General features: G+C 36.3%; 1 protein-coding gene across 2 annotated transcripts in view; it reads right to left on the bottom strand.

Moving 5' to 3' along the window:
• Ift56 (intraflagellar transport 56) overlaps nt 1-27,789 on the bottom strand; it is a 66,288-nt gene that overhangs the window by 33,223 nt on the left and 5,276 nt on the right. The window contains exons 4-8 of one of the 2 annotated variants that reach the window (XR_013435442.1): nt 27,239-27,353; nt 24,521-24,570; nt 14,767-14,912; nt 13,357-13,528; nt 2,864-2,987 (exon numbers count right to left, since the gene is read on the bottom strand). Coding sequence is in view for 1 of the 2 variants with exons in the window: in XM_005332415.5 (XP_005332472.1) it covers nt 2,913-2,987; nt 13,357-13,528; nt 14,767-14,912; nt 24,521-24,570; nt 27,239-27,353 (558 nt within the window). In the remaining variant the exon portion in view is untranslated. The remainder of the gene's footprint in view (nt 1-2,863; nt 2,988-13,356; nt 13,529-14,766; nt 14,913-24,520; nt 24,571-27,238; nt 27,354-27,789) is intronic. The other variant, XM_005332415.5, reaches the window with a different exon arrangement.

Genomic DNA, 27,789 nt, shown 5'->3' with positions numbered 1-27,789 from the left:
AAATGCTTACTACAGACTGAGCAAATCCTTAATCTGCAAATCCCAAATCTGAAACTTTCTGAGTACTGACATGATGCCACAAGTGGAAAATTCCACGTGATCTCAGATGACAGGTCATAGTCAAAATTCAGGCTCACCAAAAATATTATGTAGGTTATCTCCAGGCTATGTATATAAGGTGCATACGAAACAAGTGAATTTCACGTTTAGACGTGGGTCCCATCCCAACACATCTTATGTGTTTGCAAATTTTTAAAAATCTGGAATCTGAATTATATATGGAAGAAAAACTTTTGGTCCCAAGCTTTTCAGATAAGTGATAATCTGTATTTGCTATATAAAAAGTACCTTATACACAATATTTTATTTATATTTTATACAAAAAATAAGTACTTCAATTTTTCCTATTTTACATGAGAACACTGAAACCCAGCAATGTTAAGTCATAAAGCTAGTACATAGTATAGTTTGATTTTGACCTCATATCTGACTTCAAAAATTGATATTCTTAACAATCATTTATATTGCTTTAACATTTTTCAGACTTTCAAAAAATTACAGAAATATTATATGGTTATTAGAAAAAAACTTAAATACAGCATCTCAAAGGAAAGAGGAAATTTCTGTATTCTTACTTCCCTCTCTAATTCTATTCTCCAAGGCTAACTCCATTTACTATCTAATGTGTTTCTTCCAGTTCTATACACATATAGTGTTTCTTTACCTTGAGCTGTATATTACATCCATCTAGGAAGCTTTTACGAAAAACATTAGTAGCTAGGTCCCAATTCAACCATTAAATAAGAATCCCTGGAAGACTGGGTGTGGTTGTATATACCTATAATCCTAGCTACTTGGGAGGCTGACTTAGGAGGACCATTTAAGCCCAGGAATTCAAGGCCAACCTGGGCAATATAGAGAGACCATTCACCACCCCTCCCCCAGAATATATGTATATCTAAGAATCCCTGGGGTTAGAGCCCATAATTAGTTTCAAAAGCCTCCCAGATGATTAAAATGGGCAGTTGTAAGTGGCATGGCATTATCTAGGTTGGCTCTTCTTTTTTTTAATATTTATTTTTTTAGTTGTAGTTGAACACAATACCTTCATTTTATCTATCTATCTATCTATCTATCTATTTATTTATTTATTTTTATGTGGTGCTGAGGATTGAACCCAGGGCCTCACACGTGCTAGGCGAACACTCTACTGCTGAGCCACTATCTCAGCCCCTAGATTAGCCCTTCTTATCTGCCCTTTCTTATCTCATATGCTGACTCTCCTTTCTCTGGCCCCCTAAGTACAAATGCTCTTTTGAAATCATAAATTTATATTTTTAATCCTTTCTTCCATATATATCCATGGTGTTGTTTTTTTCGTTTTCGTGGTGCTGGGGAGTGCATGCAAGGCAAGCACTCTACCAACTGACCTATATCCCCAGCCTTTCTTCCATATATAATTGTCAGGACTTCACCAAGTGAAAATCTTCCATATTTATTTGCCGAGACTCTTATGATAACTCTTAAACTTAGCCTTGAACCAAGGGGAGCTTAGCCACTGAACCACATCTCCAGCCCTTTTTATATATTATTTTAAGACTGGGTCTCAGTAAGTGGTTGAGGCTGGAATCCTTGCAATCCTCCTGCCTCAGCCTTCCAAGCTGCTGGGATTACAGGTATGCACCACCATGTCCAACATACTCCAAACTTATGTTCCAACCTATTATCTCAAATGCATTATTCTCCATAAAAGATATAATTGAACTTAATAAACTAGTTTAGAAGTGAAAAAATTAGTAGCAGGAGCCCATAATAGAAGCTATCCAAATACAATTTTATCTTTGATGGAGAATTGACCTAGAGAAGAAATGGATTTAATATAAGTCATTGCAAAGAAGGATTACTAGAGTTTAGTGACTAGTAGATATTAGAAAAAAAAGTTGGGCGCAGGGTGCATGCATATAATACCAGCAGTTCAGGAGGCTAAGACAGGAGGATCATGAGTTCAAAGCCAGCCTCAGCAACAACGAGGTGCTAAGCAACTCAGTGAAACCTTGTCTCTAAATAAAAGGCAAAACAGGGCTTGGGATGAGATCAGTAGTTGACTTCTCCTAAATTCAATCCCTGCTATCAAAAAAAAAAAAAAAAGATATTAGAGACAAAGGGAAGGGGAGAGTCTAAAATAGCTGTGGTTTTCAACTTGGGGACTAGAAGAATTAATGCTAAAAACCCAGAGAAATCAGAAGGAAAAGATAAAGTTATTATTATCATGATTTACTGATGAGGAAACTGAGACTCAGCAATATTACCTAACTTGCCCAAAGTTCCTGGTATCTGAGTTGAAAGCAGCTGTACTGTATCTCACTACATTACATGGTCAATAGAATCAAACTTAATCTGAGCTCAGATTTTTTTTTTAAAGCAATGGCCATCATAATCTAGCCCTAAACCTAACCACCCTGCCCAACTTTACTTTCCACTATTCCCCAGTACAAACTTACTTACTTCCAGTAAAATCAATGTGTTTGCAATCCTTCATATATCACGGTTGTTCAAGGTCCATGTCCCAGAAAATCTTGGCCTTCTTTCCAAGACCAGAAAATCTTTGCCATTTTTTTCTACCCACAAGGATATATTTTCTTTGATCAAAAACCAAACATTGGGATCTACACTGTCTTGAGCTTCCTTCCAAAGGTAATATATATATCTATCCCTGACCTCCCAAAAAAGATTTCCTCAAGGAAAGGGACTGATATCCTCAACTCATTTTCTCTCTTTCTCAATAAGGAGGCATTCCTTTGGAGAGGACCAATATATGTTGGGGCATCTCCTTTTATTCATCTTTCTAATTTCTGGGATGTACCAAAGTAGAGTAGGACTGAAGTCAGTCAAGACGGGAAACCGTTATTCACCAGATTGTGCCTGATGAGTTCTTTAGCAAATTCAAAGGATGAAGAAGCATTGTCCATCAAGCTTTTGAGTTCTGCCTGAAAATTAAAAAGCAAAGATTTATGAAAATAGCAAGTATATAGCTCTTATTCCACATATTTATACAATGATTTATATTTTACAAAGAATTTAATATGCTATTTCATTTGATTCTCATGACTATCAGTGTAATTATTATTCTTCACATTTTATAGACAAGAACAGTGAGGCTTATAAAAGTGAAGAGTCTTGAAACTCACACTAAGCAGCAAGTTTGAAAAATAGCACCCTCACGTCTGAAAACTCCTAGAGTAAAACTTTTCTCTCAGTGCCAACAGTGATAAGGTGGCTAACCTTTAACAACTAAGGTTGATTCTTCAATTTGACCCACATCCTGAGTCTTGTGGTTACTCCCTCCTTCCTGCTAAACTGACTTTTGTTTACATAACATAATCCAAGTGTCTTTTCCCTTGTGTCTTATTATTTCCTAGGTCTTCTCTTGTCCCCTTTACTCACTCAAGGACAAATGGTCAGGGCTACATAGTAGCCTGCTGAGAAATTCTGTCTTTAATAATAATAATAATAATTCCTTAATTCCTATTACTATGAAGTTTAAATAAATTAGCCAGTTAAAAGAAGAAAAAAACAAAAAACAAAACAAAAAAAAAATGGTCAGTATTTCCACAGTGTCTTCACTAAGTCCCTAGGTTTATTATCCCCTTCCTCAACTTTCTGCTATTTCTACCTTAACAATCCATATTTTTTAAAATTTCATTAGCTTTTTAAGCTACATATAACATTTAGGATTCATTCTGACATAGTTATAAAGGCATGGAACATAATTTGCTCCAATGCAGTCTTCTTTCTCTCGACTCCTCCCACCTTCTGTTCCCCTCTACTGATTTTTTTTTTTTTTTTTTTTTTTTTTTTTGTACTGGGGATTGAACCCAGGGGCACTTAAACACTGAGCCACATCCCCAGTCCTTTTTTATATTTTCTTTAGAGACAGGGTCTCATTGAGTTGCTTAGGATCTCGCTAAATTGCTGAGGCTGGCTTTGAACTTGTGATCCTCCTGCCTCAGCCTCCTAAACCACTGGGATTAAAGGCATATGCCATCACAGCTGGCTCTACTTTACTAATCTTTCTGCTATTTACTTATAGTTTTTTGCAAAATCCATATTTTTGAGTAATCTTCCTCTATTCTTTTCTACTCCCATTAGTGGATAATTAAGATTTTCTGTATAAAATTGTTGAATTCTTACTAACCTCTACAAACTCACTCCACTTGATCTCAGCTGGGAGTGTACATCTTTTTAGCAATCTCCACGCCCTGCCCCCCATCTTGTTTCCTTTTTGTAGTAGGGATTGAACCCAAGGCCTAACACGTGCTAGGCAAGCACTGTAGCCATGAGCTACACCCTTATCCTTTTATTATTTTATCTTGAGACAGTGTTTTGTTAAGTTGCCCAGGCTACCCTCAAATCTTAAATCCTCAGCCTCACCAATTGCTGGGATTATATAACCACACCCACCAACAATCCTTTTTTAATCCCTTCTTTGTTCACCACAGCAATTCAAATTTTGGGGTAATACTAGGCTAGATTAGCAGTGGGTTTTTTTTTTAGTCCTTTTGGACTCAAAATCCCTTTTATACTCTAAGGATCTCAAAGGGCTTTTGTTTATGTGAGTTATAGCCATTTACATTTATCATAAAAGAAATTAAAACAAAATTTTAAATATTTGGTTAATCAAAAATAGCAGTAATAGGGGCTGGGGTTGTAGCTCAGTGGCAGAGCGCTCGCCTAGTATGTGCAAGGCTCGAGATGCTGGATTCGATCCTCAGCACCACATAAAAATAAATAACTATAATAAAGGTATATTGTGTCCAACTACAACAACAACAAAAAATTAAAAACAATAGCAATAATAACCCCACTACATGTAAACATAAATATTTTTTATTTTAACAAAATGATATTTGCCAGCAAAAATTTGGTGAGAAAAGTGGCTCTGATTAACATTATCTATGAATATGCTTATTACTGTCTGGTTTAATACAAGATGAATAAGCTGGCAGGACCAGCAGGGACCAGAGGTAAGACAAATGAGCTGCCCAGGACACATGGAAGGAGGCGCTTTGTGCGAGTGGTGTGAGCGCTCACACTTAAACTCCATTCCCAGGCAGCCCATCTGCCTCATTCTGTCCTGGCCCTGCCTCAAAGGCTCCGAGACATGGGTCTCAGGGACCCTTGGGCTCTCAGATAACATTTTTTAGAATTTTTGGTTTTTGGGGGGTACCAGGGATTGAACTCAGGGGCACTTGATCAATGAGCCACATCCCCAGCCCTATTTTGTATTTTTATTAGAGACAGGGTCTCACTGAGTTGCTTAGGGCCTTGCTAAATTGCTGAGGCTGGCTTTGAACTTGTGATTTTCCTGCCTCTGTGTCCAGAACCTCTGGGATTACAGGTGTGCACCATCCACGCCCGGCCCCAGATAACATTTTGATGGCCACTAGGCTAGATTATTCAAATTACTGCTCCCACTGGGGGAAAAAAAAACTAAAAACATAGAGAAATTATTAAAAGATTTTCTTAAGCATGCCAAAGAGATGACAAGGAAAGAGCTGTCAGGTCAAAATGAAGGAGAAAGAATAAATCCAGAAAGTAAGAAAGCATGGCTGTCATTTTTCACCCACTCTATAAAATTAGAACTTTTAATTGATAATCTGCCCAGGCAAGAAGGACAAAAAAACAAAGCCTAGGGCAAGAACAAGGTGGGAAATCTAACAGGAATCCCTTCTCACAATCATCTGGGACTCCAAAGAGCCACACTGGTAAAGGAAGGATGGAACAGAACTAGAATAAGCCTTGCACAGAAATACAGCTCAGTTAGAATCTGGTGTACAGTTAGGGACTCTCTGTTCTTAGCTTTGGTTTAAGGTGGGCTCGGTCTCAGAGTTCTACCAAGCACTTGGTAAGAGAGCACATATTCTTTTTTTTTTTTAATACTTTTTTAGATGTTGATGGACTTTTATTTTGTTCATGTAATTTTATGTGGTGCTGAAAATCAAATCCAGTTCCTCACACAGTCTAGGCAAGTGCTCTACCACTGAGCCACAACCCCAGCTCCAGAAAATATATTCTTTAGGGAGGAAAGTGTCTTCATTGCAGGTGTTAAGTTAGTCCTATAAGTAATTTTTCAAATACTGTGTCCAGCACACAAAGATAACCTGAAATAGGGAGAAACTGAATTCCATAAGGAAGAATCAGGAGAAACAAACCATATAAATTTCAGAAATTCAAACTCTGAAGCTCAGATCACAAAACACCCATGTGACAATTTTAAGAAAATAAAAGGTAAAAAGGGGGAAATACTAGAGAATGATAGGTCAAATTATATTTGTTATAGTGTGAGCATGTATGAATATATAATAAAAATCCCACGATTATCTACTATAACGCACCAATAAAAATATGGTGCAGTGGCTCACAGCTATCATCCAGCTTGAGAGGCTGAGGTGGGAGGATCATGAGTTCAAAGCCAGCCTCAGAGATGGAGAGGTGCTAAGCAACTCAGATCCTGTGTCTAAATAAAATACAAAATAGGGCTGGGGTGTGACTCAGTGGTTGAGTGCCCTTGCATTCAATATCCAGTAACCCCCCAAGAAAAAAGCGGGGTAAAAAAGAAAACAAAAAATAAGCACTAACAAAGAAAACAGGAAGCTGAGAAAAACAAAGATTATTTAAAAGCAAAAACTTAGTGACAAATGTAACAAAGAAGTGTAAAACTTATCTCCTGAAAACTATAAAACATTGTTGAAAAAAATTAAAGAACATATACATATAGGGGAAAACATTCTATATTCATTGATTGGAAGACTTAATATTGTTAACATAGCAATAATCTCTAATTAATCTACAGATTCATTGCAATCCCTACTAGAATTCCAGTTGAGTTTTCTGTAGAAATAAACAAACTAATTCTAAAATTCATATTGAATTGCAAAAGACAAGAACAGCCCAGACAATGTTGAAGGAAAACAAAAGCAAATTAGAAGAACCCACACTTTCTGACTTAAAAATTTGCTACAAAAGAACAGTAATCAAGGGCTGGGTTGTGGCTCAGTGGTAGAACGAATACCTAGCATGTTCGAGGCACTGGGTTTGATCCTCAGCACCATATAAAAATAAATAAATGAATGTTTAAAAAAATAAATCTAAAAAAAAGAAGAAGAGTATTGGTGTAAGAGATAGACATATAGAATGATGAAACAGAATTGAGTCTAGAGATTAAATCTATGTACCTGTCTATGGTTATCTGACTTTTAACAGGGATGCCAGGAATGTTCAATGAGGGAAAAAATAGTCTCTTCAACAAATGGTTCTGGGACAACTGGATATTCACATGCAAAACAATTGTATCCCATACCATATACAAGTATTAACTTGAGATGAATCAGAGCCCTAAATCTAAGAGCTAAAATTATAAAACTCTTGAGTTGGGGATGTGGTTCAAGTGGTAGCATGCTTGCCTGGCATGTGGGGGGCACTGGGTTTGGTCCTCAGTACCACATAAAAATAAAGATATTGTGTCCACCTAAAAAAACTAAAAAGTAAATATTTTTTAAAAATTATAAAACTCTTAAGAGAAAAATGGGGGTAAATCTTCATGATTAGATTTGGCCAAAGATTCTTAGATATGACACCCAAAACACAGCAACACAAGAAAAAAATAGACAAGTTTGACTTCATCAACATTTAAAACTATTGTGCTTCAAAAACCACTATTAAGAAAGTGAGAGCCAGTCATGATGGTATACTCCTGCTATCCTAGCAACTTGGAAGGTGAGGCAGGAGGATTGCAAGTTCCAGGCAAACCTCAGCAACTTAGTGACCCCTGTCTCAAAATAAAATATAAAAAGGGCTTGGGATGGGGCTCAATGGTAGAGTGCCCCTGAAATCAATTAACAGTATGGGTGGAGTAAAAAAATAAAAAAAGAAAATGATGGGTTGTGGCTATAGCTTAAGCAGTAAGGCACGTACCAAAGCACATTTACAAGGCTCTGGGTTCAAAACCCAGTGCAAACAAACAAAACAGAACAATATGGGGCTGGGGATGTGGCTCAACTGGTAGCGCGCTCGCCTGGAGTGCGTGTGGCCCGGGTTCCATCCTCAGCACTACATACCAACAAAGATGTTGTGTCCGCCGAGAACTAAAAAATAAATATTAAAAATAAAATTTAAAAAAAAAAACAGAACATTATCATATACACACACAAGAAAGAGAGAAAATGAAAATGAAAAGACAACTCACAGAATGGAAGAAAATACTTGTGATTCATATATATAACAAAGGACTGGTACCTAGAATACATAACTGCACCTCAATAATAAATATTGAACTGCACCTCAATAATAAAAAGACAACTGAGGTCTGGGGCTATAGCTCAGTGGTAGAGCACTTGCCTAGTACGTGTGAGACACTGGGTTTGATCCTCAGTACCACATACTAAATAAATAAATAAATAAAGATATTATGTCCATCTACAACTAAAAAATATATTTTTTTAAAAAAAAACAACTGAATTTTTAAAATAACTTGAATAGATATTTCTACAAAGAAGACAAACAAATGGCCAATAAGTATTTGAAATGATGCTCAACATTATTAATCAACAGTAAAATGCAACTTCATACCCAATAGAATGGCTAGAGTCAAAAAGTCAGGTAACTATTGGCAGGGATGTTGAAAAATCAAAACCATTCTACACTACTGGTGAGAATATAAAACAGTGCAGTTACTTTGGAAAAATAGTCAGGCAAATTCCTCAAACAATTAAATATGGAGTTACCAAATGACCCAAAATTCAACTGTAAGTATGTTACACTCAAGGGGGATGAAAACTGATGCCCAAACAAAAACTTGGACAAAAAGTTTATAGCAGCATTATTCTTAATAGGCAAAAGGTGCTAACAACCCAAATGTCCATCAACCAATGATGGAAAAACAAAATGTAGTATATGCAAACAACTGAAAATGATTTGGTCATAAAAATGACATCCTGATATATGTTACAAAATGATGAACCTTATAAACATTATGCTAAGCAAAAAAAACTAGTCATAAAGACTGCGTATCATACAGCTCCTTTGTATGGAAGATCTAGTACAGGGAAAGACATGGATATAGAAAGTAGACTAGCAGTTGTTTGGGGATAGGAAAAGAGGGGTTGATAGTTAAAAAAGATGGTATTTCTTTTTGAAATAATAGAAATGTCTTAAGATTGTGATAGTTGCATATAACCTCTTAATATACTAAAAACCATTGAGTTTTTTACACTTTAAAGGATGAAATGTATGTTACGTTAATTATATCAATAAATCTGTTTAAAAGTAAAACCATAAGTAGAAAATGTAGGTTATTATATCTATGTTAAAGTAAAAATGACCTTTATAAAAACATGACACAAATGCTAGAAACCATGTTAGAAATAGTCTGAATGAAACATGTCCTTTTATGTCCAAATTTTCTGTTTTTCTATTTAAAGCATATATTGGTGTTTTGTCTTTTCTAATTTACCAATTTTTGTCTTTTAATTGGAGAAAAAAACCCTTTTAAGAATGATTTTTTAAACTTTATTTTATTTATTTATTTTTTATATGGGGCTGAGGATCGAACCTGGTGCTTCACACATGCTAGGCAAGTGCTCTACCACTGAGCCACAACCCCAGCCCCAAGAATGATTTCTTAAAAAGAAAGAAAAAAGGGGGCTGGGGTGGTGGCTCAGTGGTAGAGCGCTCGCCTAGCATGCATGAGGCACTGGGTTCAATCCTCGGCACCACATAAAAACAAACTAATGTGTCCACCTAAAACTGAAGATACATAAATAAATAAATTATTAAAAAAAAAAAAAAAAAAAAAGAAAGAAAAAAGAATGGTTACTTAAGATACAAGATATTAGCCGTGTGCAGTGGCTCATGCCTGTAATCCCAGAAGTTTGGGAGGCTGAGGCAGGAGGATAGGGACTTCAAAGCCAGCCTCAGCAATGGTGAGGTCCTAAGTAACTCAGTGAGACCCTGTCTCTAAATAAAATACAAAATAGGGCTGGGGATGTGGCTCAATGGTTGAGTGCCCCTGAGTTCAATCCCCAGTATACACACAACACACACACACACACACACACACACACACACACACAAGATATTTTTGATTTAAAAAGCAAAAATGGCTTTTAGAAGATAATATCAAAGAATATGATATTGGGATAAGAAATTATATCTTAAACAAGAAACAGAAGCATTAAATGTAAATAAACAATAAAATTGACTATTTTAGCCTGCAAAAGATTTGCTAATAGCTAATATTTACTGCAAGTTTACTTTGTATATCAAGTTATGAACTTTATAAACATCATTTAATCACCACAACAACCTTCAATGAGTCAGTATTATAATTTTCCTTACTTTACAGATACTGCTTAAATAAGTTAAGTATTTTATCTAATGCAATACAGCTACTAATCCAGGATTTAAATTTGGGTCTGATCCCAATCTCAAAATCTTGATTCTTACAAGATGTGTTCCCAGTTTGGAAGAAAAAGCTCCTCAATTCTTTATCCTCTGAAACTGTGGTTTTCTCTGTTTTTTTTTTTTTTTTAAATCAACATCCTAAATTCAAAGCTTCTATTTCTTCATCATCTGCTTGTCTTCTCTTCTATCACATCCTTTACAAGAATTCCCAAATTAGGCTATTACTCACTCCCTATTTCCTTGCAAACTGGCTTCAAGCCCCAATAGTAATGATTTCCTAATCAGAAGGGAAATGTGGAAATCCTGGTACAGGTTGAGCATCCCTAATCAAAATTATATATATATTAAAAAGAAAGAAAGAAATGCTCTGAAATATGAAACTTTTTGAGTACTGACATATGTTTCAGATTAAGGCTGCTGAACTGGTAAAGTCTATGCAAATATTCCAAAATTCAAAAAAAAAAAAAAAACCAACTATGAAATCTTAAAAACTTCTGGTTCCAAACACTTTGAATAAAGGATACTCAACCTGCAATAAAATCAAATGGCCTTTTTGCAATCTTCATCTTAATGATCTCTTTTGCATCTCCTCCTCCTTAAAATTTAATTCTTGTCAGTCATACTTTTAGTTTCTCATTCAACCAACATACAGTTGGCATTAACTGTATACATACACTGTGCCTGGTCCTGAGACACAAATGTGAAAAAACTCAGTCCTTGCTTCCAGTAAGTTTATCTAGATTGAAGATAGTAGTAACTATCAAATGATAAGCATGATGATAGAGGCATGTTTACCAAGAGCAAAGAAGAAAGAACCTTAAATTTGGTGTAAATTTTAGTGATTAAGTCTATAGACTTTACAGTTAGACATGTGTTTGAGACCTGAATTTGCCACTTATTGTGTTAGCTGTATAATCTTGGGCAAGTTATTCAAAGTACTTTAAGAATTAAATCAATCATTACAGATTATTTCAAGACAGAACAGATTATTTTAAGAACAGAAAACTACTAGTTTTTTTGATAGACTGACTGAACCATATAATACAGAACTCATTTTACTAGTTACTAGAAGAATGCCTGATTTAATCAAAATGCTAGGTATGGTGGCACACGCCTGCAATACCAACAATTCATGAGGCTGGTGGCAGAAGGATTGAAAGTTCAACGGCAGCCTCAGCAACTTAGTGAGGCCTAAGCAATTTAGCGAGACCCTGTCTCAAAATAAAAAATAAAAAGAGATTGGGATGTGGCTCAGTAGTTAAGCACCCCTTGGTTCGATCCCCAGTACCAAAAAAAAAAAAAAGAAAAAAAGAAAAAAAGAGCCTGGTTTAATAAGATTATCAAAATTAAATAAAATCTATATCCTATTGCTGCCCCAAAAATGTGTTTTTTGTTTTTTGAACTCTCCATCCCACATACTTTCTCCCCTACTACTAAACATTGTTTTACTCAGGGTTGAATCTCCGTCAGTGTGAAGTGTGTATAGTACTCCTTGTTAGACATTTTTTCCCAAAATTTGCTTTGATACAGTTTATTTGCTGGCTTAAATATCTATTTATACATCTATATGTAGATCCAGAACATCCTATTATCTCTCTACCTAAATGTACACACACGTGTGTGTGTGTGTATAGTGTGTCTGTGTATGTATCTATAATGTTAAATTACTTTATTTAGTTAAGATGTTATTAAAATTATGTTTTATTTAAGATATGTTAAATAAAAGGTGATGATAACATATGGCCTCCTGTTTTATCTCAGTTTCCTATAAAAGGAGGTTATAACAGCCTTTATCCATAGACTTGTCAGGAAAATTAAATAAAGGATATGAAGTGTTATACACAGTGCCTATAAGTTAACCAATTTCTAAGTATTTATAAAATGTCTGCATGTTTATCTCTTGGAGTAGCCTTAAGGAGAAGCTGAAGTGTACTAAGCCAAGAAGGAAGGGGGTTATTGCAGCAGTGAGAATGGTGTATGTGAAGCTATGGCAAGAAGAGAGGAGGGCATGCTCATCAAGTTCAAGGACTAGAGTCAGGAAAACTATTCAAAGGGCAAAAATAAAGCTGGGTGCCATGGCACACACCTGTAATCCCAGCAGCTCAGGAGGCTGAGGCAGGAGGCTCTGGAGTTCAAAGCCAGCCTCAGCAAAAGTGAGCGTTAGGGCTGGGGTTGTGGCTTGGTAGTAGAGCACTCGCCTAGCATGTGTGAAGCCCTGGGTTCGATCCTCAGCACCACATAAAGATAAGTAAATAACGGTATTGTGTCCACACAACTAAAAAAAAAAAAGCGAGGCTCTAAGCACTTCAGTGAGACTCCGTTTCTAAATGAAATACAAAATAGGGCTAGGGATATGGCTCAGTGATTGAGCCTCCCTGAGTTCAATCCCTGGCCCCACCCCCACAAAAAGGGGGCCAAAATAAGAGGTGAGGAACTCTTGTACTAGAGCAATAACAGAAGAGAATGGGGGGATTGATAAAAATAAATATCCAGAATAAATAACTGATAGGAACTGATGGGTGATTATATGGAGATGAAGAAGAGGGTGACATATATCCCTGAGGTGGTTTACTGGATATATATTGGTGATATTCAACCACACAGCTACAAACATATTTTAGAGGAAGAAGCTAACTCATTTGGTTTTAAACATATTTAGGTTAACATAAGGCATCTACAAAATTATCTACAATATATTAGATATAACAGAATTCAGAAGCCAAAATTTTTAGAACGCTAAATGATAAACAAAAATATTTATACAATTAGGTTCTTATAGAATCATCCTGGCAATGACCAAGGGATATTAGAGATAACAGAGATTAATGAATAACTTAGAAAATATGAAGTAACTCAAATCAGAGGTAAGTCAATTAGAAACATTTCCATCACTACCTCAGCTGCTTTGCCATTGTAAAGTCGAAAATGATTACAAGCCTTAAGATTGAGTGCGATGGTACTATCGGGAATTTGCTGGAGGTAAACAGCCAGAACTTCTTGAGACACATCATAGTAATCCAACTTGTAGTAGCAAAGGGCCACATAAACATTGAGGGCAAGGTATTCCCTATTAAAGAAAAGAATTAACAGTTAACAGTTCACAGAAATGTCAAACTACAAACATCAAATGGACAACACAGCAAAGAGGACAGGTGAAGAGTTTGCCTGTAAGAAAGGCAAGATACAGTCAGCACATTTTTTTCTCCTTTTGCATTGTATAATATTTGAGTGTTTCAATATAAGTAGAGTAAAAGATGGAAACTAGAGAGCAAGAGAGCTGGGCGCGGTGGCGCATGCCCATAATCCCAGTGGCTTGAGAGGCTGAGGCAGGAGGATGACAAGTTCAAAGCCAGCCTCAGCAACAGCAAGGTGCTTAGCAACTCAGTGAGATCCCATCTTTAAATAAAATACAAAATAGGGCTGGGGAGGTGGCTCAGTGGTAAAATACCCCTGAGTTCAATCCCTAGTATCAAAGAGGGAGGGAGGGAGGGAGGGAGGGAGGGAGGGAGGGAGGGAGGGAGAGAGAGAGAGAGAGAGAGAGAGAGAGAGAGAGAGAGAGAGAGAAAGGGAAAAATTCAGAATGTTCATATTGAAAAAATTAACACAAGCTATAACTGAACAGGAAACAAATAGGCACTCCATATAGAGAACAGAGAAGGCAGGTGGGCTTGATGACTGGAAAGGGGAACAGGCCGGAGACTTCAAAGGCAATGCAAAAGAGGGGAGGAGAAAGGTGGATGAGACATTTTAGAGACTGGAAAGAGGCCAAGGCTAAGTGATAAAGTTGGAATGTTAATTCTTTAAAATGGTTTGTTTCTAATTTTATCAGCAAGTTACCTACAATGTAATCACATCACTGAGATTGACACATCTAGACCATGCATTTCCAAAAGGGGCAATATCCCCACCAGAGGGGCAAAGTTGGTCTTTATAGGAGAGTGAAAAAAAATCATACTCATTTTGTGGGTAAAACATAGATATACATATAGTACGTTAACACATAGAAACACATTATTACATATATAAGACATACATATATATAAGCATATTAAAATTTCATGGGGGTGGCAATCAGGATGAAGCAATGTCTACAAAGTCTCCTTAGAAGGATGATAATGAAAAAGGTAGAGAAATCTTGATCTAAACAATCCCTAAGGAGTTCATAATCATGCCAGATTATCAACTAAACAGATTTGAACCCGTGGTGCTACTAGATCCAAAGGACACTAGGTCCTCAGCCAAACTAAACATAAAAGAAACTAACAAAATGAAAGACATTTCAGGTATGCACGAAAGCACACAGACCTGTTATCTAGCAGGATCCGCTTATATATATCAATAGCTTCTTGGTAATGAGAACGCATGTAGTGGATTGAGGCCAAACTGAGTTGGTCTTCTGTGATATCCTGAAGATTTTGATGAAAATTCATCAATTTTTTCTCATCATTAAACTAAAATTGTGAGAGAGGGAGAGACATGTAAAGATTCATATTAGCGTACAGTTAGAGAAATCAATACCTCTTCTGGATACCATGTTTCCATTTTCTATTTCCCTTAGGCTCTGTGGCTTTCAGTCTCTCCAGAGAAAGAATGTAAATAGCCTCAAGACAGAACCTTGGCAAAGAAAAGCCTTTTTATTTTTACTTTCTGTACCGGGGATTGAATCCACGGTGCTTTCCCACTGAGCTATATCCCCAGCCCTTTTATTTTTTATTTGAGGCAGGGTCTCACTAAATTGCTGAGGCTGGCCTCAAACTTGCAATCCTCCTGCCTCAGCTTCCCAAATCACTGGGATTACATGTGTGCATCACCTTGCCTAGCTGGAAAGTCTTCAACTTACAGTTAATATTAATTACCTAACCCTCCACCCTCACCCGCTTACCTTCCTTTTGTCTTTCTTTATATTTTCTTTCTCTCCAACCCCCCCACCCCGAATCTCTTTGCCCTCTTCCTTTAACAATTTATCTGGTATTTTGTATCTCTTTCTTCTTGGTGCACAATATGTAATCAAAATGTATTTCTCATTGAGCAACTTAGTGATCACAATTTTTAATTTTCTGTTCTAGATTTTTTTCCATCCTCTCTTTAGTTACTATGTATTTTGTTTTGGGTGTCAGAATTCCATTCCAACCTTGTATGCTTATTTTACTAAGTGGTAGTTGCAAATAATAGCTGCCTTTGCTTATACTTGGGATAGAACAGATATATTTTTAAAAATATATATTTATTTTTTAGGTGTAGTTGGATATAATACCTTTATTTTATTTGTTCGTTTTTATGTAGTACTGAGGTCAAACCCAGGGTCTCCCACATAAGGGCTCTACCGCTCAGCCACAACCTCAGCCTCAGAACAGATAGATTTTGATAGTGACCCTTTATATATATGTAGATTGCTCACTCCTGCCTGGTGTAAAATTGGCTTATTTGCTTAAAAATTTTTAAAAGAATCTGTTTCCACAAAACAATAAATTCTGAAGCTCATCTCTAGTTTAGTCAGTGACATATTACAGATAATATTTTCTTTATGGTGGTAGATATTAAATCCAAGGCCTCATCCATGCTAGCTCGAGCTCTCTCACTGAGCTACATCCCCTGTCCCTATTATAGGTAATTTTGTAAATTACTGTTTAATTTGTAAAATAAACATTAGTTGTCAGCTAATGAATGCCTATACTACATTCTATAGACTGTATTCTAAAGTCTGTCTTGGAAAGATCTTTATTGAGTCTAATTTTTCTTATCTGCCTGCACTCTGATTAATTTATAAAACATATTTAAAAAAAGTTTCATGGGGCTGGGGTAGGGCGCTTGCATGAGGCACTGGGTTAGATTCTCAATACCACATACAAATAAAAAAAATAAAGGTTCATCAACAACTAATTTTTTAAAAAGTTTCAAATGATACTATTTCTCGAGGCATAAAAATTATGAAACAATCCAATTGAGGAACAATAGGAAAATGAATTATGACACATCTGTTAGACAGAATGTTGTGAAGACATTCAAGTACAGGACAGAGTAGTGAGGTTCCAAATTAAAATGTTGTTATAGGACAAGATTAGGGGGGAAATGGAGACAACCTACTCCATCTACTCAGCTTCAATCTTCAAATCTACAATTTGCTGCATGTAGAAATAGGAATTCAGAGTTTTAAATTTTTTAATTTTTCAAAAGAAGCCAGAAATAAAGTGTTTGTGTGACATACCCTATTTTTAAATGTAAAAAGATTGGAGTGCTGTTTTAGAAACACATCTGTGGTGCATTCTCAGCCCATGAGACACCATTTACAATCTCTTCTATAGAATATCTTGTGACATGGAAAAATGTTTGAGACATTTTTAAGTGGGAAAACCTGGTTATAAAACAGTATATGTGTGTGTGTGTGTGTGTGTGTGTGTGTGTGTGTGTGTGTGTAGAACCAAATTTGATAATATTCATACATTTTTAAAAGATATGATAATTTTAAACTAGAAGTGGCAGACTTATAGGAAATCTTGATTTGTGTTTGTGTGTGGTGGGGTGTGTGTGTGTGTGGAGGGGTGTGGGGGTGTATGACTTTTTAATGATTTTCTAAAAGCACAATAATGAACATTCATTATTTTTGTCATCAGAAGAAAAACAATAAACTATATTTCTCAAAACTGAATTAAAGATTTCAACTTTTATTAATGATGGAGTAGCTTTATAGCATATTCCTCTCACCAAGAAAACCAGAAAGGCTTGAAAACTATTAAATATCTGTGTGAATTTTTTTTTTAAGGCCATTGTAAATGGGGTAGTTTTCCTAGTTTCTCTTTCAGAGAATTTGTCACTGATGTACACAGCCACATCAATGTTTATTGCAGCACAATTTATAATAGCTAAATTGTGGAACCAATCTAGACGCCCTTCAGTAAATAAATGGATAGGGAAAATGTGGTATATATACACAATGGATACTACTCAGCATTAAAAAAGAATAAAATCATGGCATTTGCAGGTAAATGGATGGAATTGGAGAATATTATGCTAATTGAAGTAAGCCAATCCCCAAAACTCAAATGATGAATATTTTCTCTCATATGTGGATGCTGATCCATAATGGGGATGGGAGAGGGGAGCATAGGAGGAATGGAAGAACTTTAGATAGGCAAAGAGAAAGGAGGGGACATGGGAGTAATAAAGACAGTGGAATGAGATGGACATCATTACCCCAAGTACATGTATGAAAACACGAATGGTGTGACTCTACTTTGTGTAGAACCAGAGACATGAAAAATTGTGCTCTATATATATGAGTTGAAATGTATTCTGTTTTCATGTATAACAAATTAGAATAAATAAATAAAATTTTTAAAATATCTGTGTGAAGGCATTAGAAAGCTACTAAGATACTGAAGACTTCAGACACAAAGATCCACTGTAAGCCCAGCAGCTCAGGAAACTAAGGCAGGAGGATCACAAGTTTGAGGTCAGCCTCAGCAACTTAGTAAGGCCCTAAGCAACTCAGCAAGACCCTTTCTCAAAATAAAAAATAAGAAGGGGAATGTGGCCTACTGGTTAAGTGTTCCTGGGTTCAATTCCCCATGAGAGAGAGAGAGAGAGAGAGAGAGAGAGAGAGAGAGAGAGAGAGAGAGATAAGGCTGATATATGCCACCACTATTCTCTAAGGGCATTTGTCAATTCTCAATTGATGCTTGAGATGCTGAAAATTATGTAGAACTTCGAAAAGTCTTGAGGGCTTAATGGACAAAAATCTATCCTGTGTGCCCGCCAAAAACAAAAGCAAATTCTCTCTGGAAGAAGACAGAATTATCCAAAGTCTCTATATTTGTTTTTTCTTCCTCATCCTCTTCCTTCTCTTCCTCCTCCTCCTCCTTCCCTTCTTCTTTTATTTTCTTTTCCTCAGTACAGGGACAGAACCCAAAGGTGCTTTACCACTGAGCTATATTCTCAGTCCTTTTGATTTTTGAGATAGGGGCTTGTTAAATTACCAAGCCTGTCTTTGAACCTGTGACCCTTCTGCCTCAGCCTCCTGAAAAGCTGGGATTATAGAGGTGTACCACTCTGCCTGGCCTTCTCTGTTTTTATATACAATAGCCGGCACTCAATGTAATTTAATGTATTTACTGATATGGTCAGCTCAACAAATACCTTGTACTATTCATTTTCTATTTGTCCCTATTAATCCATGTTGCCCCCCTTCCTTTTTTTCTTTCTTGTATTCTTTAGGGATTGATTATTTTTTTTTTAAATTCCGTATTTCTGGGCTGGGGTTGTGGCTCAGATGTAGAGCACGCACCTAGCGCGGGAAACACTGGGTTCAATCCTCAGCACCACATAAAGTAAAATAAAGACATTGTGTCTGCCTATAACTAAAAAATTTCATATTTCTCCTCCAATGGCTTGAAAAAGTTTAACCAGTAAAATAGATGAGACTTTATCTAATCAATCAGAGGTGGGGTTAGGATGGGAAGAGAACACAAATATACAAAATTTTATACCTCTTGGTATAAATTTAACACATTAAATTACCGAGTTTACCGGGACACTTATCTCCTACCAGGACACTTAATTCCATTTTCTGTAACTCTCTCTCTCTCTCTCTCTCTCTCTCTCTAGAGAGAGAGAGAGAGAGAGAGAGAGAGAGAGATATGTGTGTATATATATATATATACACACATACATACATATTTGTGTATGTATGTATGTGTGTATATATATATATGTACATATATATACACATATATATATGTGTGTGTGTGTATGTGAATGAATATGTGTATATATACATGTGTATATTATTTACGTATCTATATATCCAAGAGGTATAAAAAATTGTATATTTGTGTTCTCTTCCCACCCCAAACCCACCTCTGATTGATTAGATAAAGTCTCATCTATTTTACTGGTTAAACTTTTTCAAGCCATTGGAGGAGAAATAGGAGGCTTATCTCCATTTGACCAAAACACAAAAATCAGTTGTCAGGAGATATAATCATTAGATGTATTATACATGGACTTTAAATATTTGTTATTGATATGTTTTAAAACTTAAATTAAAAATTGGGGACTTTTGGGCTGGGGTTGTAGCTCAGTGGTTGAGCACTTGCCTAGCACGTGTGAGGTACTGGGTTCAATACTCAACACCACATGTAAATAAATAAAACAAAGGTATTGTATCCATCTATGACTCAAAAAAAAAAAAAAAGTTGGAGGGGGCTGAGAATATAGCTCTGTTGGTACAGTGTTTCTCTCACAAGAACAAGGCCCTGGGTTGAATCTTTCACACTGCCAAAAAAAGAGAGAGAGAGAGAGAGAGAGAGAGAGAGAGAGAGAGAGAGAGAGAGAGAGTTGGAAATGTTAAAAATAAAATGAAAATTTTACAAAAGAAGAACACAATAACTGAAATTAAGAATAAAGTAGATGAATTTAATAGATGATTAGATGTGACTGAAGAAAGATTAATAAAATGAAAAAAAAAATCTCTACAGGAAAATGTGAAAAAGGGTTTATATACAACACAATGAAAATATCTACATATGTACTTATTACTGGTGTTCTAGAAGGAAAGAAGAGGAAAATATGAGGCTGAAGAATATTTGAAGAGTTAATAACCAAACAATTTTCCAAATTAAAAAAAAAAAAAGGGGAGAAGGGCTAGGGATGTTGCTCAGTGATATCGTGCCTGGTGCCTGCCTAGCATGCATGAGGTCCTGAGTTCAATCCCTAGTAGGAAAAAAAAAAAAAAAGGAAGATACATCTGGAAACACCATAGGAAATGCACCAAGACCCAAAAATAATGCACAAAGCTTAAACACAACCAGACATGTTGACACACTCCTGTAATCCCAGCCATTTGGGAGGCTGAAGCAGGAGGATTTCAAGTTCGAGACTAGTCTCAGTAATTTACTGAGGCCCTAAACACCCTAAACAACTTGGCAAGAACCTGTATCAAATTAAAAAATAAAAATGACTGGGGATGTGGCTCAGTGGTTAAGCTACTCTAGGTTAAATTCTCAGTACCCCCCCAAATATATATGTGTGTGTGTGTATTTGTGTATGTATGTATGTGTGTATATATATATATATATATATATATATATATATGTGTGTGTGTGTGTGTGTGTGTGTGTGTATGTGAATGAATATGTGTATATATACATGTGTATATTATTTACGTATCTATATATCCAAGAGGTATAAAAATTTGTATATTTGTGTTCTCTTCCCACCCAAAAACCACCTCTGATTGATTAGATAAATTTTTTTCAAGCCATTGGAGGAGAAATAGGGAATTAAAAAAAATCGATCCAAAAAGAATACAAGAAAGAAAAAAAGGGGAGACATGGATTCATAGGGACAAATAGAAAATGAATATTACAAGGTAGTTATTGAGCTGACCATATCAGTAAAAGACATTAAATTTAGGAAATGAATCAAATATTGGAATTCTTAAAAAATAAAGATTTCAACTGGATTGAAAATCCCCAAACTCATTTATATACTGTTTATAAGGAAGACACTTGAACTATAAGGACACAGGAAGGGAGAAAGTAAATACAATAGGATAAAGAAATACAACAAACACTGACCAAACCATCCTGTAGCTACACAAATAGACAAAGAGGAAGTTTTAGAGATAAGGAAAGACATTCATGATAATGAATGTTTCAATCTATAAGGAGGACACAAAAATTCCAAATCTATGTGTACTTAATAACCAATTTTGAAAATTATATCAAGTAAAAATTGGCAGAACTAGTAAAGGGAGGAAGAAACAAAGAGATAATTATAGTGCACAATTTTTAAATGTACAAAAAACTTGTTTTTCATATACTTCCTATGAATGATTTGATAAACTTTCTATAAAACAGTTTACCAATATCAATTAAAAGATTTAAAGTTATTCAGGGCTGGGGATGTGGCTCAAGCGGTAGCGCGCTCGCCTGGCATGCGTACGGCCCGGGTTCGATCCTCAGCACCACATACCAACAAGGATGTTGTGTCCGCCGAGAACTAAAAAAATAATAAATATTAAAATTCTCTCTCTCTTAAAAAAAATAAAAATAAAAAAATAAAGTTATTCATGGGCTGGGGATGTGGCTCAACTGGTAGCGCGCTCGCCTGGCATGCGTGCAGCCCGGGTTCGATCCTCAGCACCACATACAACAATGATGTTGTGTCTGCCGAAAACTAAAAAATAAATAATAAAATTCTCTCCCTCTCCCTCTCCCTCTCCCTCTCCCTCTCCCTCTCCCTCTCCCTCTCCCTCTCCCTCTCCCTCTCCCTCTCCCTCTCCCTCTCCCTCTCCCTCTCTGTCTCTCTCTCTCTCTCTCTTTTTTTTTTTTTTTTTTTTAGAGAATTTCCAACATTTTTTATTTCTTAGTTCTCGGTGGACACAACATCTTTGTTGGTATGTGGTGCTGGGGATCGAACCCGGGCCGCACGCATGCCAGGCGAGCGTGCTACCGCTTGAGCCACATCCCCAGCCCCTCTCTCTCTCTCTTTAAAAAAAAAAAAAGATGTGTCTGCCGAATTGAAAAAATAAATATTAAAATTTTCTCTCTCTAAAAATAAAATAAAATAAAATAAATTTTTAAAAAGATATTGTGTCCACCTAAAACTAAAAAAAATAATAATAAAAATGTTTTTTAATGAAAGGAGTCATATAGTAGGTTGATTTTTTTTAAGAGAGAGAGAGAGAGAGAGAGAGAGAGAGAGAGAGAGAGAGAATTTTAATATTTATTTTTTAGTTTTTGGCAGACACAACATCTTAGTTTGTATGTGGTGCTGAGGATCGAACCCGGGTAGCACCCATGCCAGGCGAGCGCGCTACCGCTTGAGCCACATCCCCAGCCCAATAAAAATATTTTTTAAAAAATAAAAAAGTTATTCATACTCAATAAGTAAGTAAGTCTATTTCTACAACGTTCAAAATGATCTATTACAACTAAAAATTAAAAGCAATTTAAAAATCAAATAAGTAGGAAATCTAAACGAATTATGGCACAAAAAAGCAATATGAAGATTCCTCAAAAAACGGATGAAAACACCACATGACCCAACTATCACCCTCCTTGGTATTTTCCCAAAAGATCTAAAATTGACATACTACAGTGATGCAGTCATGTCAATGTTTTTAGTAGCACAATGCACAATAGCTAAATTAGGAAATCAATCCAGATGCCTATCAATAGATGACTGGATTAAGAAATTGTGATATATAATATAGGTGTACACACACACACACACACACACACACACACAATGGTGTTCTACTCAGTCATAAAAGAATGAAATTTGGCATTTGCTGGTAAATGGATGGAGATGGAGAATATTATGTTAAGTGAAATTAGCCAAATTCAGAAACTCAAAGGTCAAAAGTTTTCTCTCATATGTGGAAGCAAGAGTAAAATAAGGGAAAGGGGGAGAGAAGAATAGAATAACATAAAGAACCAATCAAATACAAATTAATAGATGAGTGAAATAATGTCTAGTAGAGGAAGGAGAATGGGAGAGGGGAGGGAAGACAGGAGGGAAAAGGTGGGATCATGAACTGAAATGGATTTCCAAGCATCTATGAATTTGTCGGGATGAACCCTACTACTATAACTATAAAGTTCTAATAAAAAATATCTATCCTAAAAGAGATATTCTAAAAGATTAAAAAGTAGTTATTTTTAAAATATTTTTTAGTTGTAGTTGACACAATACCTTTATTTTATTTTATTTATTTATATGTGGTGCTGAGGATCGCACCCAGGGCCTCGAATGTGCTAGGCAGCACTCTACTGCTGAGCTACAGCCGAAGCCCAGAAAGGTAGTTACTATTTAATATGGTAGATATTATTTCACTTGCTCTTTTCCTTACTTATATTTTGTTTAATAGAATAAATGGGTATAAATTTTATATTTCAAAAAATTATAACTTGGGGCTGGGGTTGTGGCTCACAGTAGAGCACTCACCTAGCATATGTGAGGCCCTGGTTTGATTCTCAGCGCCACATAAAAATAAATAAATAAAGGTATTGTGTCCAGTTACAACTGAAAAATAAATATATTTTTAAATTATAACTTAAAATATAACATTATAATGATCAAAATTGCTGCCCTAAGGCAATTATGAAAAATGTATATTTATTTCCATGAGTCAGAGAAAGGTACCTCTGAGTCTGTTTCCTAAGAGATGATAGGATAGTCGAAGCACACTAACATTCTTAAATGACTGCTCTCTAAGAATAACTAAAACTTAACACCTCTGAATAAATTAAGAGGGTAAAGAACATTAATGATGGGAAAATCCAATAAAATTAACATCTATATTCCACTTATTCTAGAAATGCTATCAACAGGAATTTATAGTTAATTGCCTTTCTCTATTGTTAGGTTATTGTTGTTGTTGTTGTTGTTGGTACCAGGGATCGAACTCAGGGGCACTGGATCATTGAGTCACATCCCAAGCCCATTTTTAAAGAGAGAGGAGGGGGGGGATTTTTTAATATTTATTTTTCAGTTCTTGGCAGACACAACATCTTTGTTTGTATGTGGTGCTGAGGAGCGAACCTGGGCCACATGCATGCCAGGCGAGCGTACTACCGCTTGAGCCACATCCCCAGCCCTCCAAGCCCATTTTTGTATTTTATTTAGAGACAGGGTCTCATTGAGTTGCTTAGTGCCTGGCTTTTGCTAAGGCTGGCTTTGAACTCATGACCCTCCTGTCTCAGCCTCCCGAGCTGCTGGAATTACAGGCTTGCTCCACCATACCCAGCTGCCTTTCTCTATTGTTAACAGAAGAAAATAAGAGAAAAATATTGTTAAAACAAAAACATTTTTGAGCCAAGTGTCAGAATCACTGGGTGTTCAGTACCTGTCTATAATCCCATCATCTCAGGAGGCTGAGGCAAGAGGATCGTGAGTTCAAAGCCAGCCTCAGCAAAAACAAGGCACTAAGTAACTCAGTGAGATCCTCTCTCTAAATAAAATACAAAATAGGGCTGGGGATGTAGCTCAGTGGTTGAGTGCCCCTGAGTTTAATCCCTGATACCAAAAAAGAAAATTGAAATGAAAACATAAATACCTTGTGGGCCAAATGGAAGAGCAGGCGATTTTGGAGTCGACTTTTAGGAGCTGAAAAAAAAGATCCAAGTTGCTTGTTAAAAAATTCAAGAGTCTATGGCACTTAATCCCTTTTAAAAAAATAAAATGATTCTCAGATGAATTTCCCTAAATCCTTATCTATCTGATCCTGAGATGTGTCTACTGTAATGAATATTGAGTCTGATCTCCACCTAGAGTAGTAACAGCAACATCAAGAACAAGAGAAATGTTCTAAGAGTCTGTTCTTCCCCACCACTTGTTCTGATTCTATTATGTTGTGCAAGAGCACAGCAGCCCATTTTGGTATTGTTCATATATTGAACCAAACAATGTTAGCAGACAATTGTGGTCATCTCTGTATGCGCATGAATCCACTCGCATGAAGTTTTTCAACCCAGTATTCTTTTTCAATTCCTTTTTGAAATCTTCTTTTCCACAATTATATGTCGTATTTTCCTAATAGCCCAGACTTTTATCTCTTGGGTCCTCTACCATAGTGATGTACCACACTTAAACAGGCAGCCAAACAAAGGTTAACATCTTTCAAGTTCCAAATATCCTTTGTGCTCTTAGAAATTTTCCTATTCTGAGGGGCACTCAACCACTGAGTCACATCCCCAGCCTTATTTCCTATTTTGTATTTTATTTAGAGACAGAGTCTCACTGAGTTGCTTAGTACCTCACTGTTACTGAGGCTGGCTTTGAACTCTCAATCCTCCTGCCTCAGACTCCCAAGCTGCTGGGATTACATGCATGATCCACTGCACCCAGCTAATTCTTCATCCCTTTTACAAAAAAAAAAAAAAAAATTCACACTTTAAAGTATGTAAATATATGTGTATGTGTGTGTGTGTGTGTGTGTGTGTGTGTGTGTGTGTGTGTGTGTTTGAAATAGAAATAGCTACCTTGATCACTTTTTGTGTGTATAACACTCTTTTAAGCACAAAGTCTAGAAACATAACAGCAAACATCTTAAAGGACCTTATGATTAAATTAGGAAAAAATACACTAATACATATAAAACACTTGAGTACAAATCAAGAAAGGCTTCAAGTTGGGTATGGTGGCACATGCCTTGGAAGGCTGAAGCAGGATGATTGCAAGTTCAAAGTCAGCCTCAGCAACTTAGGAAGACCTTGTCTCATAAAAAAGGTAAAAAGAGGGCTGCAGATGTGGCTCAAGCGGTAGCACACTTGCCTGGCATGCGCACGGTGCTGGGTTCGATCCTCAGCATCACATAAAAATAAAATAAAGATGTTGTGTCCACCGAAAACTAAAAAATAAATATTAAAAAATTCTCTCTTGGGGCTGGGGATGTGGCTCAAGCGGTAGCGCGCTCGAGCATGCATGCGTGCGGCCCGGGTTCGATCCTCAGCACCACATACCAACAAAGATGTTGTGTCCGCCGAGAACTAAAAAAATAAATAAATATTAAAAATTCTCTCTCTCTCTCTCTCTCTCTCCTCTCTCACTCTCTCTTTAAAAAAAAAATTCTCTCTTTTTCTCTCTCTCTTTTAAAAACAAACAAACAAACAAACAAAAAAAGAGCTATGGATATAGCTCAGCAGTAAAGTACCCCAAAGCTGGTAAATCCCATATATATATATTATACAAAGGCTTCAAGTTCCACATTTCAATGAAGATTAATATGTACACACACACACACACACACACACACACACACACACACACACGCACGCGCGCGCGTGCGCCCCTGTCTTCATGTCTTTGTATATGTGTGTGTGTATGAATTCCTCCCTGGAATGTATTCATCCCTAACAAATTTCCTAACAAACATTCCTTACCTACCACTTCTCTAAATTTCCTTGAACTTAATTTGATTTATACTCTAATTATCCTTATTCCTTTCCCCAATAATTCTGCTTCCCCTTACTCTTGTTTACAAATTTGAATGCAATCCTCCTGAGATGACTGTCATGACTACAATGGAAAGTATCAGGATTCCTCAAGCTAAAGTTACTGGGTTTCTCACTCAGAAATTGGGAAAGAAGCTATGAAATCTAAGCCGTAAGTGCCTGAATACCTATATCACAGCATGAATGTCCTACCGTGATGGGACCTAAGAGATACCTTCCCTTTCTTTTCTCTCATCCTCCTCCTTTGGGCTGTAGCTTCTTGGATGCAGACTGATGGGGGCGGGGTATTAGTGTGAGGGTGGAATTAACTATTCCTTTAAACACAGATCAAATCCAATATATTTTTCCTCCTGTGGTACTGGGGATCAAACCTGGGACTTTCACAGAGCTACACCTCAGCCCTATTGTTTTAAAACAAATTTTGTTAAAATTGTAAGACAGGATCTTGTTAAATTGCTCAGACTGACCTTGAACTTGTGATCCTGTGCCTCAGCCTCCCAAGTAGCTGCAATTACAGATGTGCACCACTACACCCAGTTCAGATTCAGTACTTTTTGAAAAATAAATCTACTTTTTAGCTTTCTAATGTAAGTTGGTTCTTGCTTCAATAATCAAAGAATAAAAGAAGCTTTAAAATCTCCAAAATTGGGGCTGGGGTTGGGGCTCAGCAGTAGAGCGCTCGCCTAGCATGTGCAAGTCTCTGGGTTTGATCCTCAGCACCACATAAAAATAAGTAAATAATAAATAATAAGTTATTAAAATCTCCAAAATGACTCTTACTCTGAGTGAAGAGTATCAAATATAAAAAAGAATTAATTTACCTTTAAATCCAGCTGCTTCAGCTTGTTTATACATGCCAAGGAAAAAGTAGGTGCAGGCAAGGTTCACCCAGACTTCAGGATTGCAATTTTCCTCTTTTGTTGCATTTTCATATTCCTGAAATACATGTAAAGTGGTGATCTCATTTTGGCAGTAAAGCAATTGATAGGCCATCCTTCTGTAAGGAAATAAGATTTCTTACTCAGATAGGACAACTTTCCATTTAGAGAATCTTACCAACTCCTCATTCTGTGCCTTAAAAAGTGAGATACTGAAGCTGAAACTCAATCCTCCCGATGCAGGGCTCTTGTGCACTTAAGTCTACACTAGGTTTCCCCTCTCCATGTTTAACACTGATAATGATAACAAACTACAGACATGAAAAATAACAAAAATATTTTATTTTTTCTAACTTAAAAAGACATATAAAAGTTAAATACTGGGCTGGGATTGTAACTTATATATGGTACAGCACTTGCCTAGCATGTGTGAGGAACTGGGTTCAATCCTCCGCACCAAATATAAATAAATAAATAAAATAAAGGTATTATGT

Source organism: Ictidomys tridecemlineatus, chromosome 2 (genome assembly GCF_052094955.1).
Source record: "Ictidomys tridecemlineatus isolate mIctTri1 chromosome 2, mIctTri1.hap1, whole genome shotgun sequence".
NCBI lineage: Eukaryota > Metazoa > Chordata > Mammalia > Rodentia > Sciuridae > Ictidomys > Ictidomys tridecemlineatus.
Note: the sequence above shows the minus strand (reverse complement) of the source record. Positions and strands in the feature narration are given on the sequence as shown.